This window comes from Gymnoscopelus braueri, assembly GCF_963280865.1.
Source record: "Gymnoscopelus braueri genome assembly, chromosome: 13".
In the NCBI taxonomy this organism is placed as follows: Eukaryota; Metazoa; Chordata; class Actinopteri; order Myctophiformes; family Myctophidae; genus Gymnoscopelus; species Gymnoscopelus braueri.
The window spans coordinates 33,998,768-34,018,647 of NC_137615.1; the positions used below are offsets into that span (position 1 = coordinate 33,998,768).

Here is a 19,880-nt window from a genome sequence, read left to right on the forward strand (position 1 = left end):
AGAGGAGACTTGCAGGGTTGCAGGGTTGTTGGCGTCCAAAAAATGGCATCAATGGCAGCGCTGCACGAGCCGAGTATAAACAACGCGGCGGGTTCAATCATACCGCTCGCGGACGCTCTGGTCCCCGCTAGTATATTCGCTCCGGACCGAGGAGGAGGAGGAGATGACGCCGGGGACGAGTGCTTCGAAGACGGGGACATGCTCAACGGCGAGCCCGGGGACCGAGGGAGGGTGGACTTCACCAGCAAGGTGTACATTATATATACATTAGAGATGAGCTTGGCCCGCAAAAATAGCACGGATCTACAAGCTCAAAACGCGTCTATCCCGTGCTATTTTCGGGGCGCGCGACACCGCCGTACGACGACGTGCACTGCAGCCAGGTCAGGCTGTGCAGTACGGGATAGCCTTTTTTCTTTGGCGTTTCGACCAGGTGGGCGTGGTTTAGAGGCATAGTTTTTGTGAGGTTAGGGTTAGGTTTGGGCATACAACCACGCCCACCTGGGCGAAACACCAAAGAAAGAGGGAGTCCTTGTGCAGTACAGTACAGTTTAGGCCTTTATTATGGCTCTGCTGCTGCAAATGAATGAATGAAGCATATGGCATGTGTCCATCTGTCATCATGCAGTAATATAGGCTATACATGCGTGCATGGAACCGGCGAGTGCTTTTTAAAATATTGACACAAGTTGCAGCCTAAATCTGTTTTACATGTTTAATATTGCAGTTTTGAGCTCCTATAGACTTAAACAATAAGATATTTAAAACGTTAGCTTAGCTAGTTGTGATGCTATAGCTTACTGTATCTGAGGGCATATACACACGTTGGTTGCTTCTCTGTCAAAAATCTGTTTTGCCATTTTTTGGGTTTTTTAGTTATTGGTTAAAAAAAGACACACCATTGGTCTACAGTAGGAGATCTGTACTGTATATGCCCTCAGATACACTCGGCTATAGCATCAGTAGTGCAGTAGTAGTAGTATTATTTAATAAACAGACAGTCTACTTATTAAATACTACTATTACTGCTACTGTACTACTACTGCTACCACTGCTGCTGCTGCTACTACTATTGCAGACACATAGCAACCACGAGTCACTGTGTTGTCAAACAAGCCACTAACTGAGTTGCCCTGATGATTTACTGTAGACAGGACAGGCTGATGAAACACGGCAGTAAGTGACTGTGGGTGTGCGTGTATCCGTGCGTGATGGCTGTAGGCTCAGATTGCATATGATTGAGTAATAGATGGATAGTACCTTCACGCACAGATTGCAGAGGGTTGCAACAGCTTGGAGGCAAGCCTCAGGCTCACCTTTAACACCCCAAAGTGTAATCTTTGGGCTGAGGCTTTACTTACATTCTCTAGTCTCTACACTTTATTAGACCTACTACTTATTGCCTATACTTGCTCACAATCTCAGTTAATTTTACTTAGAGAAGCCTAAATGGAACCAAATGGACGATTACGGGTCCATTTGGTTCAATTTGAACACTCCTCTGATATAATGTTATAATGCCCAGTAAAATCCTCTGTGTATTATAATGTTTATTACCATATTTGTTTCATTACACCTTCATACAGTATATGTTGAACTGTCTTAAATCACAATACATTCTTGTCACAGCCGTCTTCGTTTAAGTTCTCCGCTTGACGTGTGATGGAAACGTGGTGATAACATATCAGAACAATGTCTTGGATGTCCAGTCTAATTGTATTGGAAGTTGTGGTTTTCAGTGCAGCTTAAGTGAGAGCGTTGTGTTTCCGTTACTATGGTAATTGCAACTGACAGCCCGAGGCAACATACACAGTAAAATCCTCAGCGTTAGTTTCTCCATTTGTAACTCTTGAGAGTGTACAAATGTAACATTTATACACTCAGTTAAGTTAACTCTCGGGAGGATTTTACTGTGTAAGCTCGAATGTAGCCTATTGATTGTTGTCATCCAGCATGGAGGTTTGTGTGTTAATGCAGTGTAGTCTCTGTCTCCATGTGTCCTTGAGGCAGTGAGCGTGGGAAGAGAGACAGCTGCACTGTGAACTACTCAATGTTCATTTAACTAGAGGACAACTAGGACATGAATTGTCTGAAATGAATGACAAATATCTCAGTCATAGCTTCTGTTATATGAAGTCCACTCTTTTCAAAGCGGTAACGCCTTATGCAATGCTATGTAATGACAGGTCACCAGTCCAGTCCAACAACTTTTCTGCACAGTTAAATTCTGTGTTCATTTAGCCATTTGTGAGTTAATACTTAACTGTCGGGGCGCAACAGTTAATCAAACAAATTAATTAAATAGATTTATAAAAAATAATCAATAATTGATAATTGAAGAAATTAATCGATTAATAATCGATCCCTATTTTGGGCATGTCATTAGGCAAAACTTCTTTTTTTATGTAGTGAAAATAGCCAAACTACAAGCTCACAATGCACTGGGTTATGAGCTTGTGGATTGGCTATTTTCCCTCGATTAATCGAAACAATTATCGATAGAATAACACATTAATAATCAATAGTTGCAGCCCTATTTCACTGTGCAGGTAGTTCTATAGTGCTTACACAGCTGACAGTGTAATAAGGAATGAGCTACAGTAGATGTTTGTTTTCTAAATTGTCTTTCACTGTCTCTGTCACCCTGTCATTCCTCAGCTGGCCCTGGTGAGTCCAAATGGAGAACAGTATGACTCGTTACTACGACAGCTACGTGACAGGATGGACGAAGGCTGTGGAGAGACCATTTATGTGGTGGGAATGGGTTCAGGTGAGAATCGCACACAGTATATGGTAGGACTGGGCAAATATCACAATATATTTGACTGAATACCTTTTATATCAATATTCTGATGATATTAATTTGTGGGGATGATTTGGTGCTTTCACAAAATATTTAACACAATGAGATTTTGGATAATCATCAGTAATGTTTATATAATAGTCTACTAAATAGGTAAAGGCAAATAATAGTCATGTAAGTTCAGAAAATGACATCGCTTTACTGTAATGCCACCTTTAAAACCAGGAACAGACAGTACTTACGCCATATCACATCACCGAGGATATCTAGCTTCGTATCACACCCTATTTTCCAGTCCTAATATACACTACACTACACACTCACTGTTAACATGTTTTAGCGGCTTGCTCTTTAGTTTGCTGGGAAAGTTTGAAAGGAAAAATGTCATATGATAATCCTACCTTCAATGGCTATAGATCCTTATGCCATTATGGATCTCTGCAAAAGTAGCTGGTAATGTCTAGACATTACAATGTACAGTATCATCCCTGATCTCCTCCTCTCCTCTCCTCTCCTCTCCAGACGGAGGTGACTGGGGTCTGGATGAGAAGGACATGGAGGCGTCGGTGGCCACGGTGCGCTCCCTGTGTGAGCAGCTGGACACCGACCTCATCCCCCTGCGGGAGCGCAGCGAGGCCGCTGGCTTCGTCCGCGACTACCTCATCCGCCGACGCGTGGGCGAGTTGGACTTCCTGGAGGTCAGGTGAGTGCAGCAGGGCACTCACTTCACTTCCATCCAGCACAGTAAAATCCTCATTGTTCATTTATGCATTTTGTAACGTGTACGAATGTAAACACTTTGTACACTCTCAGAGTTAGAGCTGGAATCCAGAACTTATTTTAAATGCATAAAGCGTTATTTTAAAAGAACTGTATGGTAGAGTATGTTAATACAATATAACATCTGCAGTGGTTGGAAGTGGTCTCCCTACACTTTCACTGATAAATATAGATCCTGGTGTCAGTTAGGACACCTACTGGTTGACAGTAGTACTGTCTGAAACTCAGAAGCGCAATATACTGCATCTCCTGGCTAAGCAAGGATTTTGTCTTGGAAGAACGGCTGAAGTTTGGTCTCTCACATGGGAGACATGAGACGGATTTCCTCTTTAACCCATTGAGACCTGAAGCCGATTCTACATGTCTCCTAAATCTCAACAGTATTCTGAAAAACGTATGTTTCTATATCAGTGGTGCTCAATCTTTTTCATGTCAAGGACCCCCAAAATGATATGTATTTGGCCGCCGACCCCCATCAAAATATCTTGTTCCAGGGACCCCCCAGAAGCAAAGATTTGAGTTAAAAATGTTCGCTTTAAAAATATATATATTCAAAGATTTGCACACATTTTCACGATTTTTCAAAAATAGCAGATCTACAAGCTCGTAGCGCGGCACTCGGTGCCGCGCTATGAGCTTGTATATCTGCTATTTTTGAATAGCCCAAAGTGTAAAATAATGCTTTTTCGCTCAAATCTAAAAATGACACAGTTCCAGGTCTTAATGGGTTAAATCAACACAGATGATTTGATGGTGATGTGTGGAGTGAACGTTGGCAAGGTTGGAGATTCAGACTTACCGTCAGTGTCTTCCCCTCCTGCAGGGTGGCGGTGGTGGGGAACGTGGACGCCGGCAAGAGCACCCTCCTGGGGGTGTTGACCCACGGCGAGCTGGACAACGGCAGGGGCTTTGCCCGGCAGAAGCTCTTCAGACACAAACACGAGATGGAGAGCGGGAGAACCAGCAGCGTGGGAAACGACATCCTGGGCTTCGACCAGGAGGGACAGGTGAGGGGTAGACAGGGTCTGGATTAGAGAGTACATCAATATGACATGGCATCGGTTCGAGGAGGGAATGTCATCATTATTTTGTAGCATATTGACGTCATGTCACCCCAACCCTCTCTCACGTCTTCCCTGTCATTCCAGCCCCTTTTCCCGGTAATATACATGTAAATGTAATTTCACCGTTTCAGATAGGAGAACATGCTTATGTGCTTAAATCAAGGACAGATGAAGGTGACATGTACATTATGAGATTTGAAATAAAGAACTGAATTGCTAATAAAATATTAACCCAGCAGCAACCAGTAAGCCAAGGAATACTGTATATGATCGTAAAATGGATTGGATATAGTTTCTTTTATGCCTGTTTAAGTCTGTATTTGTCTGAAACTGAAAAGCAATAAAGAGAATCCGGGGGGGGGGGGGTGTATATACACGTTATAGATATACTGTAACTCTCTGAATTAAATGAACCTTGAGGATTTGACTGTGCAGCCTCTGTGTGTCCCCCTGTCTCTCTAGGTGGTGAATAAACCAGACAGTCATGGAGGAAGTCTGGACTGGACCAAGATCTGTGAGAAGTCCTCTAAGGTCATCACCTTCATCGACCTGGCTGGACACGAGAAGTACCTCAAGACCACCGTGTTTGGCATGACCGGACACCTGCCCGACTTCTGCATGCTCATGGTTAGAGAGCTGTGTGTGTGTGTGTGTGTGGGGGGGAAATGTTAAATGCACAGATATGCCTATAAATCTGGGAGATGTCTACTGTATAAGGAAACATATTTGCCAGGAGGTGGGTCAATTTCACACATCCGTTCCCTATTTTGTGGCTAAATGTGTGCATAATATACTGTAGCTGTGACATATAGGAAGCATTTTAAATATACAGAAAACATTCCAGGTCCTCATGTAGATTGCGCCCAGTTTTTACAGAACTACGATGAATTCAAGCCCTTTTCCTCGGCTGGCGACGTCACGAGTATCGGAGTATAGGAGACGCGTGGTGTTCTACACCAGGGCTCTTCAACAGGGGGTCCGGGACCCCCAGGTGGTCCTCAGAGTTACTACAGGGGGGCCGCCAAATCTTTTTGTGATAGGATATTGTTTTTGACATTAATCACTTTAATCCTAGCATCCCTATTCTGAGGAGAACTTATGCCAAAAATAGCAGATCTACAAGCTCACAACGCCTCGCGCTGCGAGGCGTTGTGAGCTTGTAGATCGGCCATTTTGGGCAAAGACGTTTGGTGTAGACCAAGTAATGAGGTCAAGTTTACGTATAGTATTGAGGGTTTAAGTGGTTAAATATCAGAAAATACACATTAACATGAATCCAACATACACTGGTGAAAGTGCTGTCAAAACAAGTCTACGAAGCTGTCTATGAAATCTATGAAAAAGTTCTAACCTGCAACACAATTTTATAATATGTAGTGGGGGGTCCCTGCTTCATCTCTCTCTCCACTAAGAGGTCCTTGGGCTGAAAAACGTTGAAAGACCCCTGTTCTACACCCTCCCCAAGACCAACCAGTAGGGGTCAGCAATGACAGGGTAAATGGTGCATTTATATGCATTTATATGCATGGCACCAACCTGCTCATTGCGAGCAGTTAGGGGTTCAGTGTCTTGCTCAAGGACACTCCCGACACTAAACCAGGAGGAGCCGGGGATCGAGCCGGGAACCTTCTGATACCTAAGCGGCCGCTCTACTTGGGGGGAATTTGAATTGTCACAATGCAAATTTCCTGATAACATTTACAATGCATGTTCTTCTTCCTTCTCTGTAGGTGGGCAGTAACGCAGGCATCGTAGGCATGACCAAAGAGCACCTGGGCCTCGCCTTGGCTCTCAACGTTCCTGTGTTTGTTGTGGTCACCAAGATTGACATGTGTCCAGCCAACATCCTGCAAGGTCAGTCCACTGCACTGCAAAATCCTGAGTGTTAATTTGACCCCGTTCAATCCAGGAACGCATCTACAAATGCCTTCTAAATCCTCTGAAAACCGTTATGTTGCTATAATATCAATGGTTCTCAAACTTTTTCATGTCAAGGACCACACAAAATTATATGTATTTGGACACGGACGCCCCCATCTCAAAATATTTATATTTGAATAGCCAAGTATAATGGCTATAAGCTCAAATCTAAAATGACGCAGATGCGTTCCCGGATTGAATGGGTTAACTCTGATAGTGTACAAAATGGACCCAAACGGTCCATCGAATGTAGATTCAATTCACAAATGGCAGTGACTAACAATTATATTTAAACATATCTGTTAATTAACATATTGGATTGCTGATATTAATCTGGTGCAAAGATCAACCTCTATACATTGGCTACATTGTTATGTGAAAGAATGTTACAATAAAAGCTGTCCCATAAATCTACACGTTCATTGTATAATAACTGGAAAAATACAAAGGGCACAAATGTGACCAACCAAATATGTTGGTTTGTATCGGCCAATTGTGCCCTTTTATAGTACAGCTACTATCAATAATAAAAACATGACACCGAAGGGTGATGCTCCCTGCCTAACAGTCACATGTATTGTATTGCTTTGATGGTAACAGAGACATTGAAGCTGTTGCAGAGGTTACTCAAGTCCCCCGGCTGTAGGAAGATCCCTGTCCTTGTCCAAAACAAGGACGATGTCATCGTCACTGCCTCCAACTTCAGCTCCGAGAGGTACACACATGCAGTCACACAGTCAGCCACTCACTCAATCACTTAGTCAGTCAGCGAGTCAATCCATCACTTTCTCCCTCTGTTCATTCACACTCTCACTCTTTACCTCAATGCCTTCACTTTCCCTCCCTGTCTTATTCAGATGTACAGTCTGCCTCTCGTAAATGATCACTGAGGGTGTCAGAGTGCTTAATAATCGTTCGATAATTCAGAGTGTTCCCGTTCGTACATCAAGAGCACTGAAATCTGGCGACGCTGGCCCAAATATGTAAAGAAAAAAAGGAAAAAAAACATGCTTTAGTGCTCACAATGACTCCCTGTCTCTGAAGGCTAAAGACCAAGCCAGAAATCTTGGCGTTATTATGGATTCAGGGCTCAATTGTAATATCCACATCAAGTCAATAACAAATCTATTAGCATCTTAAAGATATAGCAAGACTTAGAGGATTCCGGTCCAAACAAGACTTTATCTGCCTTTATATCCAGCAGGTTAGAATACTGCTTTCTCCCAGGTGTCCCCAAAAAAGGTTTTCAGACAGCTACAGCTCAGAATTCAGAATTCAGTAGTGATTGTTCACAATGCGATACTGCTTGCACATCTGATGGTGTGAGAAATAGTAAACCACAGATACACCCTGACCTAATGTTCTTATTTTTCCATTTTATTCCTTCTATTATGCTTTACAATGCCATTTATGTATTGAAATGCCTTTTTTATACCCTGTAAGTAACGTCGAATTTGCCTTGAAATGAAACATGCATACACAAAATGTGTGTGTGTCTCTCCCAGGATGTGTCCGATCTTCCAGATCTCCAACGTGACGGGGGAGAACATGGAGCTGTTGAAAATGTTTCTCAACCTGCTGTCATCCAGAACCTCCTACAGAGATGACCAGCCTGCAGAGTTCCAGATAGATGATACCTACTCTGTACCGGTACACTGTCAAATCCTGAGAGTAGAACAGTAGTACACTCTCAGAGTTACAGATGGATAGATATCACGCACACAACTAAGCATCGACGGACAGTTGCTAAATGCATGTAGTGTAGTCCATTTTGATATGGACTACACTACATTACTGGGTGAAATCTACCATTGCTGTTGGTAGTACAGTTACAGCTTTGATCCCAGACAATAACAGGATAGACAGTAGATCTGTCGATAGAGCATCAGGTCAAATGTTTAATCTCTTAAAAAATTAAAGTAAATGTAAATTGCAGAGTACTGGGGCATTAAAAGCAGCAGGTGTGTAAACGTATACAGCGTTCTCATACACTTTCATAGTGAAAGCCAAATATGTGCAGTGGCATTGCATATACAAAGAAATGATCACAAACACTTTGTCGCTGTCAGTTGAAAACCATGTCCAAAACTGTTACTTTACACACAAACTATAAAACAAAAAAACTGTTCCAAATGGATCTAATGGAGTTATGACATGTCCCAAGCTCTAATACTTTTCATTGGTTAACCGCTTTCAGCCTAGTATCCCTATTTTGGCCATGTCATTATAGGCAAAATTTGTTGTTTTGTGAGCTTGTAGATGCCATTTTTAAACATCTTTGCAACCATAAGATAAAGCTTAAGTGGTTCAATAATTGTAAAACCCACAGAAAGATGGATGGATGGAGAGACAGAGAGAGATGTAAAGTGTGAATCGCACTACCACATTGTTTGATGGTTCACGGTTCTCTCTCATTCTCATTCACACATCAGGGTGTGGGCACGGTGGTCTCGGGGACTACTTTACGCGGACTGATACGTCTGAACGACACCATGCTGCTGGGGCCCGACCCCCTGGGCAGCTTCCTGCCCATCGCCGTCAAATCCATCCACCGCAAGAGGATGCCTGTCAAGGAGGTGAGGGGCGGACAGACGGCCTCCTTCGCTCTCAAAAAGGTAGGTGGGGGGTCTCCTCACAGCACCATCTGCTGGCACAGTTTAGGACTGCACGGAATCAGTGGTTCTCAAAGTGGGTTTTGAGGATCCCCAGGGGTCTTTGGGGGGGTTCCAGGGGGTCCCCAGCTAAATTATTGACAGTTGAGAACCAAGTTAACACCTTATACAATTTGGAAATCTGCACTCTTCTCAGTCAGTGCTACACAAAATAGAATACACTAGTTTAAAGCAATACACATTTATAATTTAGGTGTTGCGTGTACGCGATGTGACTCATTGCGAGCGGTTATATTCTCAGTGAGGGACAGAGTAGTGGCAATCCACATAACATTACTTGACATTTGCTAATAACAGTAAAGTGACATACAATAAAGATGTGATTGTGTATTTTACTTATTCAGACTATTGGCCTTTGACTCATTCCAGTTGGACGTTCAAGTGCCGTCAATATTACTTCTGGATTTAATGTGGCTCATAAAGTGTAATGGGACAAGACATAATGAACTGCGAAAAACAAGGGACTATCATTAATGATGGATGAGAACAATAATGTCCAATGTCCTTGCCCTCTCATTATATTAAGGATAAATTATTAACTGAATGAAGTCGTTTACATAAGGATTAAATGGAATGTTACAATAACTCATGCAATCTGTAACATAACATTATTTAACGGCTTATATGAACCACATTGAATTGTGGGTTATTCACAGTGGCATATCATCGCAGTCTGGGGGAAACCTTGTATGTCCAAAACCGTTAAATTCATGTTCATGTCTCGTTTCTTCCATCGTCCTCACCCTGTGCAGATCAAGCGCTCGTCCATAAGGAAAGGCATGGTGATGGTGTCTCCCAGATTAAGCCCACAGGCTACCTGGGAGTTTGAGGCAGAGATACTGGTGTTGCACCATCCCACCACCATATCCCCCCGATACCAGGCCATGGGTGGGTATCACACACACACAGACACATGAACTATTCTGGGCATGTCATAATACGCGCAAATTCTGCAAAACTTCGGCAAACATTTAGGGAAAATAACCGAACCTTCTGTGAAAATAATTTTGATATAGGGTTTAAGTGGTGAAAAAAAATGGACCAGACATGCATACCTCTTTTAGTTGTCTTCTCATGACAAATGGACATAACGATGTGTGTCATCAAGTGTGTAACTTTTTTTTACCTTACCCTCTGTCCAACCGCACGAATCATCCGCCGCTCCAGTGCACTGTGGCAGCATCAGACAGACGGCCACCATCTTGACCATGAACAGGGACTGCTTACGGACAGGCGACAAGGCCTCCGTCCACTTCCGTTTCATCAAGACCCCCGAGTACCTGCACTGCGACCAGAGGCTGGTGTTCAGGGAGGGCCGTACCAAGGCTGTGGGCACCATCACCAAGGTACCACTGCTTATGTCTGAACCACTCCACTTGAGGGCTATGTAAAATCATGACCCGGCTATGTTATTATAGTTAACTAAAACTAAACAAAATCTAGATGTGGGTGGGTGGGTGGGGGGAGGGGGGGACACATTTTAAAAACTAGACTTACTAGTCTTAAAAAATTAGGACTTACTGAAATGATAGTGTATATACAAAACTCACTTAAATTAAATAATACAAATATAAATGTGTTTTTAGTTTGAGACTTTAATCAGTACAACAAGCATGAGGAGGCATTGGTGTGTATCAGTGCTTCTCAAACCGTTACAGATGGTTCCATTTGGAACCCCCTCAAGGAACACCTGAGGATCCCTGGAACCCCCTATTTGAGAACCACTGGTGTATATATTTGAGACTGGGATGTCTACATGACTGCGAGTCTATCAGCTTCACAATGTGTCGTTTTGTAATATCTATTCTGAATCTTACTAAATCTTGGCCCTGACAAATATCCCCATATTATATTATGATTAAAATACTAATAAATCTTATACTGAAATTAATAAAAATAAATGAAAACAAAACTAATGAAAAATACAAAACCATAATAACTGGTGAGGTTATGAGTGGGTCTTTTTCTCTCAGACAGTGCGAGCTTTGTCTACTAATAGACAAAGCTCTACTAATTTGAACTTATAATAACTCTGACACTGACTGCCACTCTTTATAGCTGTTGCAGTCGACCAACAATTTGCCGTCCAACTCCAAACCTCCACAAATCAAAATGCAGTCCACGAAAAAGGCGCCGCCCCGAAAAGAGGACGGCGTGATTTCTGTCAACGAGGCTGCAGCAACGATAGCACAGACTGCAACTCCAAATGCCACGCAACAACAGGTAAGCATTTGAAGTGTGTGTGAGAGAGAGTGTGTTCTGGGAACTCTGGGAGCTCTTCCATCACACCTTGTTCCTGTTCTGTTTCCTTGTTTCCTCTGAGCCGTTTCCTTTTTTCTTCTGTTCCATTTCTTAGTTTCCTCTATATCGTTTCCTTGTTTCCTGTGTTCCGTTTTTTTATCCTCTGTTTAGTTTCCTCATTTTCCTGTTTCCTTGCTTCCCGTTGTTATTGTTAAGTTGTTTCCTCTGTTGTTTCCTTGTTTCCAAGCCTAACCCACCTTTTGCTCTTTCTTCTTTTGTCCATAATCAAACATTTCAGTTTCCATTTCACACTGCTTTCCTTTATGTTGGCGTCACACTCGTTCCCTCTTTGATCACATGACTGTTATTGAGCTGCGTCTCTCTCCCTTCCCCTCTCCTCTGCTGCGTGTCTGGCCACCTCAGGGAGAGGGGGATGAGGACCCTCAGATAAAGGAGGGCAACAAGGAGAACAAGGTAAAGTGGGTTAGGTCACTGAGTTTTTTTTTTCAAACAATGAGTCAGGACCAAATGGACCCAACAGGTCTGTTTAGTTCCAGGTGTACATTCTCAGAGTTAAATGGATTTTACAGTGTAGATTGGGGTCCCAGAGAACAAAATGAATCAAATTGGTGGTCTGTGGCTTATTGCATATCAAACTGAGGGGTCCTTGAAATAAAGAAAAAAGGTTGAGAATCACTGGGTTAGATTCACGTTAAAGCTGAACTGAGGATTCAGTTGGGTCAACACCATTTTCTACCGCACCGTTTGTGTTTTGTATTTGTAGAGCGAGAGGTTGTCAATTTCATGACGAAATCTTCACGTTTTTCTGGACGGAAATGCTAACTTAATGCCAGCGTACAAAATCTGTAGTCAGTTCAGCCATTCCCTCTTTCTAATGACGACTTTTCGGTCCCCTTTCATATGCAGCCAAAGTCCGGAGGAGGTGGCAGGAGAAGAGGAGGTCAGAGGCATAAAGGAAAAGGCCAGAACAGCAGCAGCACCAACTCCACGACAGCTCCTTCCTCCTCATCAGGGACAGGGTGCTTCTAGAACCCCCCCCCCCCCGCTCCATCCTCCCCTCCGGTCCGCGCCTCCTCCTACCACTCCCATCTGTCTTTGGACCAACACAACAGTTCTGAGTCCTCTTTAGATGACTTCTCAGTCTCATTAGTTTTTGATTTGCCTTTTATTTATTTATCTTTTTTATTTTTATTTTAAGGGAACAATAAAGGGATATGTTCCAAACAAAAACAAAACAAAAAACATTATTTGGTTGTACAGTAATGTGGTTTTTGAGGTTACCACTTGCTGACAATGATTTACGTTATTTGATTTTACCATAGAACTCCACCCATTTAACGAGAACAAAAGGGAAGAGGGTATTTTTCTTTGGTTTGGAATTAAGCCCACAGCATGATCCCACGCGTCTCTTAAGCCAGTTGGCAGGGATGGAGGCTGATATCCCAAAACATTACATTGAGGGTCGTGGACCAATCTGAGCAGCTATAAGTGGACCCCCACCCATACATTCCCTTGGTCTCAGCAATGCAAAACAGGTCCATGGAATATTTATATACTGCATATGTAATATAGTTGTGTTCTGAAGTGGGGGAAAAAAAGACCCAAAGTGTGGAAAAGAAAATCACAGCGAATGTAGCAGAAGGCACATATAGTGGTTTAAACAATTGTAGATGTGAAAATATAAGCTATTAGATTTTATAATTATTTATTCACCATAATACATCTCCAGGATGGCCTTCCAAGTGATCCATCTTCCGACTTGACTCACTTGTGCTCTTATATTCCCAACTGCATCTCCTCTAGCTTAAAGCATCACTCTCTCCAGTTACAGAACGTCATTGTGACGGTATTTGACATTATAACACTGAATACAGCACATGACGATGTTACTCCAGCAGTTACTCATGGTTGTTAATACATGCAGTATTTTGCAGTGCCGTTTGAATATCTAGTTTCCCCTCATCTGTTATGGGCCGTTGTTGTTTACATGTTCAATAATACACTTTGCCTCTGAAATGTTTGCCATGAATAAACAGGCTTTATTGACTTTACCCATTGCTTTGTCTTTCATCCAATGGGCTCTACTACTCTTGAAATGTTGCTTTTGAAATGTTGAATGGAAATTGTAATTGCCATCTGAATAATACAAGTACTGCATGTTTTTCTTTGCCAGTGAGAAAGCATAGACGTTCGTAAAATAATAGGGGACAAAGGGCACATGTCTCTGTCAATAAGTTCATAATCTTTATAGTAGTTTAATACAGTATACTGTACATACAATGTGATTCTTTAGGTCCAGAAATATAGCACTTTCCTAAATCTTTCCATAATAGTACATTAACAGGAGTGACATTTGTTGGTTGGATAAACACCTTTTTCACCTTGTGAATAGAGATCAATATAATCTTTCAACTGACGTTTTCTGACAGTTGATATAATCTGATTTATACTTACATAGTAAAAAAACAAAACTAAATTAACAAATGCATTTTCCTACCGTGGAAAAGTTATTATATAAAATATATACACAAAAACAAACCTTTGGAAATGTCATGGTAATTTGTTGCTAACCTTTCGATGGCACACCCAAAGTATCTCGTGTCAAGCTTAGCCGCTGGTGGAACTAATTGCCTTTGAAGTCTTTAGTAACAAACACATTTTCCGACATGAGCTCAGATTGGTAGCTAGAGCAATGGACCAAAATAAGACCTCTGATATTTAGAAACAGCTTTTCAACAAATTAAAGTAACATTTGAATACCGATAGATATTAACTCTCTCAGTGCCACGCCCCGACATATCCCGAGTTTTTCCCGAGTACCCTCAGTGCCAGCACGAGAAATCCCGAGTTTTTACTTTTGACTGTGGTCGCGCTATTCTGTATATTTTTCATGATCACTTTCGCTTCCTGACTACATCAGACTCACCCGGAGCCGGATGTAAAAAAAAAAATTTCATTTCCGGGTCACGTTGTTTTTCTCCGGTGATTTTCGGCCAGAATAGGGAAAGTCACGGTTTTTCACACGGTATAAAAAGCGAACGGAGAGGTCCACGTCTACTCTCTTTGGTCTGGGTGACGATCAGTCATCGTAGTCGTGTATCGCATCGTAATTTAGCGCGATCAACGATTGTCGAAATGTCAACATCCGGTTAGGACCGGATATGACGTGAGCCTGTTTGGGAGGGGGTGAGTGAGCCAGCGAGGTCATCAATGTGTCGATTTGTTGCTCTCTACTGGTAGAACTGTATTATGGGTTTAAAACCCCAATCAGATCATTTATTTGAATGAAAAATTACAAAATTTAAAAATAAAAAAAAACGCAAATTCCTGGCAGTTTGGGAGTACTTTATGAAAATACTCTTGGCACTGAAAGAGTTAATCAAGGCTATTGCGCCATAGAATAGTCAGAAAATGGGTGTGGAAAAATTGGTAGTTCGTGAAACACCCAGGAACTCAGTTTTAGGTGGCTAGATGTGAGAGTGAACTCTATCCTGTCCATTCTAACCAATACAAGTTGGTTTTGGGTATTAGCTGGGGTCTGTTTGAAAATCCATGTAAACACAGGGATGACCAAGAACGTGTGGGTATATAGAATAACTCTAAATCAGAATTTTCTAATTTGGGTAATGCCGTATTTGGTCATAAATTATACAGCAAAATACATGAAGGCTCATTTGGATTGCTGGAGCACAGGGTGCAGTACTACAAATGTGTTATTATACACAACACATTGTGAGTTTGTAGATCTGCTAAATTTGGTGCACGACACCGCCGCATCCAAGTATAAATCTGCCGTACTTTTTCCTAGCACCTCTGCTAAGACAAATTCTGGGGGGGGACATGAAAATAAAAAACGGTGTCCTTGTTTGTCTGCATCAGAGAGTACACTTTGGATATGTACTGAAAACATCATTCAACATATACATTAATGTAACATTTCTGCCTTACTTTGCCTGACTTAATGACACAAAAAGGAGATCTCAGAACACTCAAGTGGTGGCTGTGACATTTACAGTTCATAAATGTCATACATGTGTACATACTGTACAGTAGTGTTTACTACCATTGCTCTAGTGTTTACTACCATTGCTCAGTTGTCATTTAACACACACACATACCAATACAACTAGGGAAAGGCTTTTACTTGGCATGTGTGTCAACAATAAAACGCAGCAGCACTCGTCTGTGATTCCAGTGGGAAGGAGTGTGTCGTTCCCTCTTTAACATTGAGAACATCTTGGAGCTGTATACACTTGCTCCATGGTTTGGAATGTTCTGTTCTACTACATTTGGAAAATTCATGGGTCAACGTGGAATTTAGGACTATGTCAAAGGCCAAGTGTCTCCGGACACAAACTCGGTGCCCTACTTTCAGCTACATATAGACAAAGGCAGTTCAAGAAAATGACCTATACTGCTCGATCCTTCACTGCACATGCACACATGAATGTGCATGGAAGGCGGACGGCCCTTAGTGGTTAGTTCCTACTGAAAATAAATACTTCCTGATTGACTGCAGAATGTTGCATTCCCATGGAACAGACCATGTTGTGTAAGCAGTACTATCTATACGAATTAGTATAGTTTTTACTGTGTAGTGAAGACTTGCACACTGGCTCTAAGCGAAACCAAACACCAAAGCGCTCACTGCAGTCCATGCAAACCAGAGGAACGTTGCAAAAAACAACAACTCAGAGGTATTGTAATTTCCAATGTGGTCCGAGTCGCTGTCTAATGTTAAAAGAAGCAACCCAAAATCCCTGCCAGCTTAGTATGAATAAATGAGCATGGTAAAAAATAAATAACTTTGACCAGTGGACAGTAGCTGCAACACAGAGCATAAGTCTATGCTGCAGGGGGTGCTACAGTACTTTCACAGGCTGACCACACGTCACCATGTCTGTAGAATGGCATTGAGCATGTAGGCCTACAGCGATGCGGTCACTGACGGGAGTGGCAAGGGTTTTAAGGATATGAGCATTAGGGATTAGGGATGGAGGTATATTTGTCTATGCGTGTACTGTGTGTGTTTGTTTCTGTGCCTAGCCGTCAATGTCCCAGCTGAAGAGGTGATGCTTCACCAGCATGTCCTGCACCCCCTCCTTCAATGGCCTCTGCTCCTTCTCCTAGAGGGGAAACAAAGAGTGAAGGAGGTGTTAGAATGACACGAGGGTATTTACGTACCTGCTAATCCAAAATGGAAGGGAGGGATGGGTTGTAACTTGTCTGTGTGCCGTGCTGTAGAATAATAGACAACCAACTACTTGGTAAGGGACATCAAACAGAGGCTGCTGGGACAGACAGTACTTGATTTTTTTTTTTACTTTTTGAGTGGAGATTTTGTTAAGTTACTCTGGACAAATGTCTGCTAAATGCCTTAATTATAAACTGAAACGATTGTCTCATGCATAAAAAGAAAGAAAAATACTGTCATCGTCAGACAATCATAAATGTCTGCCAGTGTAGTTGCTAGAACAGACGTGAGAACGGCCGTTAACAGACCTCCTGCTTGGCAAACCAATGACATCGCCACCCCAATATGAAGACCAACCTATTGTCTTTGGATTGGTTCTGCAATGCAGTTATTTTATTTATTTTTTAATCTCCAAATGGTTTTTAATCTCCAAATGGTTTTCCCAGTTTTAGCAACTACATTGAATTTAAAGGGCACAAGACCACCAGATCAATGCTAGAGCTGAACCAACAGCAAAGAGGTAAAGTGGGGACATGGGAGGAGGGATAGTCAACAGGAGCTGTGGTTAAGTCAACCATAGCCTCTTTTACACAGCCTGTTCAAGGCGGGAATGTTGTGCCGTTATACCGCCTTGCTGTTCTACATAAAAGATACGGACATGGAATGGAGGGTATTATTGTTCCGCAGTTAGCAAAGGAAGTCACAGAGAGACAAATTGACATCTGTGTAAAAGAGACAGCTGGCAAGGTGGTTACAGGGGTGTTTGGTTCCCTTTCTGCCTCACACAGCTCCCTGTTTCTCTTCAATTTCTCCCCTTCAGTAGTTCTAATCACACAAATTATGTTGCTCGCACAAAGCCACCATTGTAACGTTATACATCACCATGTTGTCCCTCTCTTTCTCTCACACAGTGTGCATGGTATTCAAGAAGAGAACATGAATAGAAATAAGAAAAAAGAGGTTGTGGCTTCACTCCCCCCCATATATACACATGTATGCAAAACTCCCCTTCATCTCTCTCTAGGCAAACACACACACACACACACACACACACACACACACACACACACACACACACACACACACACACCTTTTTTAATCACATCCATGCACCAGACCTTACAGCTGTCATTTTAAGTACATGAACCCTAATAATTACAGCATCATAGAACCATTGCAAGGACTTTAAGGTGTTCCTTTGTATGGAATGGTATCAGGATTGGTTTTCAAAGCAGTGGGTATGGTAGAGGTATTGTACTGCTGGATTTCTTTGCCATCAAAGCCCATTCAATTCATTTAGATTTCCCCACATGTTATCAGTGGGCGTAGATCTTACATCCTCTGGCTACACGACTAGGCAAGGACCTGCTGAGTGTGAAACCCGCTTTCTGCACCTTGCCTGTTCTCCTTACAAGATCAAAAGTTACATTTCAAAGCTTTGCATGAGCAGTACAAAACTATTTCAAACTAGGTGAAACCTAAGTTGCTAGTGTATAGGTCAGGGGTTCCCAAACGTTTTCAGCTCCAGACCCAAAGGAGAAGGAGTCTCTACAGGACCCAAACGTACAAAAATGCATTATAAATTAAATCACTTAATCCCCATTTCAGAAAGAGTGAAAATAGCATATCTACAAGCTCACAACTACGACACGATTTTCACTATTTTAGATTTTTTTTAGGAAAGGTTAAAATGGGATAAAGGATATGTTTGGGAAACACTGGTATACGTAGGTCGACTAATAAAAAGGTAGAGACTAATGAGGCTGCATTAGACAGCAGCTACAGCCATCTACTACAGTCTGACCTGTGGCTGTGACCATTTCACCTAGAGATCCCAACTAAACAGGTGATGTTCAACCAGCACGTCCACAACCTCTGCTTTCAGACCAGCAGACCTCTGAAACGGTAGAGCCACACGTTTATTCATGCTTTGTATCTACTATACGATACGCGTGTGTGTGTGTGTGTGTGTGTGTGTACACAAGATCATTTGGGCTCACCTCCTTCTTGTCAGGCAGCTCACAGTCTTGGGATAGACTGAAGGCGAACTTGGACAGGACCCTGAGGACACAACACAAGGGACATCGTTTTAAACGCCTTAACCGTTTATCTGCTGTAACTGATGGAATATGACTAAGCTAGACGTTGGGGAATGATAAGCAAACAAATCTCATTCAGCCTGATTCAAACCTGTAACATTGGGCTGGAGCACACCTCAGTCTACGACTACATTACACTCTTAGTTAATTAAAAATGTACATATTGATGCATTACTTGCATTACTTTCACTGTGATTTTGGTATGGTTTATCTATGGTAAAAAATGATCAAAGGTGAAAGGTTGGTAATTTAAATTTCCTTCTTCTTCAGTGACCCTATAGTTTATTTTAAATATATAAAAATTATAAAACAGCAGCTTATATATGTGCATGCGTGTTTTTTCTTTTTTACCTGAGCTCACACTTGATCTGCACCCAGCCTGGGCTGCGGAGGAAGGACCACGGGTGATACCACTTCTCCACGGCCGCCATGCTGGAGCACAGCACCTCCAGCCACAGGTGAAGCACCTGCTCGCTGGTGGGGTCACATTGGGGGATGGGGTTGAGGTGCACGAGTAAGCAGAGGGAGAGAACAGTGTGCTTTGGGTACATTTGCATGTTTGCCTCGTTTCTAAGCAAATGAGTTCCATGGGTGGTGGTGGGGGGGGGTTTCTTCAGTGCACATTTTCCACATTAACAAACGGCGTATGGATCACTTGTTGTTTCAACGCATCCGTGTCATTTTAAGATTTCTTTGGCTATTCAAAAATTGCAGATCTACAAGCTCATAGCACGGCACTCGGTGCCACGCTATGAGCTTGTATATCTGCTATGTTTTTTATAGCCAAAGAAATCTGAACATGACAGAGATGCGTTCCCGGTCTTAAAGGGTTAAGAACAGAATGTGTTTTGGTTCTAGATAGTTCCTGCAAACCTCTGCGATTTGTAAACACTTGAGATTTCCCACTCTCACCCAAAAAATCCTGTTTCTGTTAAATCTCTGCCCTAACAAACTCTTTTTCATGGCTGACATTTTGACGAGTAAACACAGCTGAAGGTAATAACATTATGATTAGCCTTGAGTCTGTTTCATGTAGCGGTTTGTGGGTGCCAGATGTCATTTTTAACAGTACAGCTGGCATACAGT

General features: G+C 42.3%; 2 protein-coding genes across 4 annotated transcripts in view; one reads left to right on the plus strand and one right to left on the minus strand.

Annotated features, from left to right (window-relative positions):
* On the plus strand, nucleotides 1-16,191 carry gtpbp1 (GTP binding protein 1). Of its 3 annotated transcripts, XR_013934298.1 has the most exons (15): nucleotides 1-249; nucleotides 2,659-2,770; nucleotides 3,326-3,506; nucleotides 4,407-4,590; nucleotides 5,110-5,274; nucleotides 6,378-6,501; nucleotides 7,168-7,282; nucleotides 8,073-8,217; nucleotides 9,000-9,182; nucleotides 9,992-10,127; nucleotides 10,407-10,585; nucleotides 11,298-11,462; nucleotides 11,904-11,954; nucleotides 12,408-13,735; nucleotides 13,795-16,191. XR_013934298.1 is itself a non-coding variant. In XM_080446880.1 (14 exons), the coding sequence occupies exons 1-14, from the start codon at nucleotides 43-45 to the stop codon at nucleotides 12,528-12,530; spliced, it is 2,070 nt and encodes a 689-aa protein (XP_080303006.1). In that variant the 5' UTR covers nucleotides 1-42; the 3' UTR covers nucleotides 12,531-16,191. The 3 variants fall into 3 exon arrangements, 2 of the variants coding, with proteins under 2 accessions (XP_080303006.1, XP_080303007.1); XM_080446880.1 differs by having other exon boundaries at nucleotides 12,408-16,191; XM_080446881.1 differs by lacking the exon at nucleotides 11,904-11,954 and having other exon boundaries at nucleotides 12,408-16,191.
* sgsm3 (small G protein signaling modulator 3) overlaps nucleotides 14,800-19,880 on the minus strand; it is a 26,604-nt gene continuing 21,523 nt past the window's right edge. Inside the window, exons 19-21 of the mRNA XM_080446878.1 lie at nucleotides 19,146-19,268; nucleotides 18,696-18,756; nucleotides 14,800-16,627 (exon numbers count right to left, since the gene is read on the minus strand). Coding sequence (XP_080303004.1) covers nucleotides 16,544-16,627; nucleotides 18,696-18,756; nucleotides 19,146-19,268 — 268 coding nt within the window. The 3' untranslated portion in view covers nucleotides 14,800-16,543. The remainder of the gene's footprint in view (nucleotides 16,628-18,695; nucleotides 18,757-19,145; nucleotides 19,269-19,880) is intronic.

Coding starts and splice junctions, on each gene's coding strand:
- gtpbp1 (XM_080446880.1), top strand. CDS start 43: ATGGCATCAATGGCAGCGCTGCACGAGCCGAGTATAAACAACGCGGCG. Junction 5,275..6,377: donor CCGACTTCTGCATGCTCATG/GTTAGAGAGCTG, acceptor CCTTCTCTGTAG/GTGGGCAGTAACGCAGGCAT. Junction 10,586..11,297: donor CTGTGGGCACCATCACCAAG/GTACCACTGCTT, acceptor CACTCTTTATAG/CTGTTGCAGTCGACCAACAA.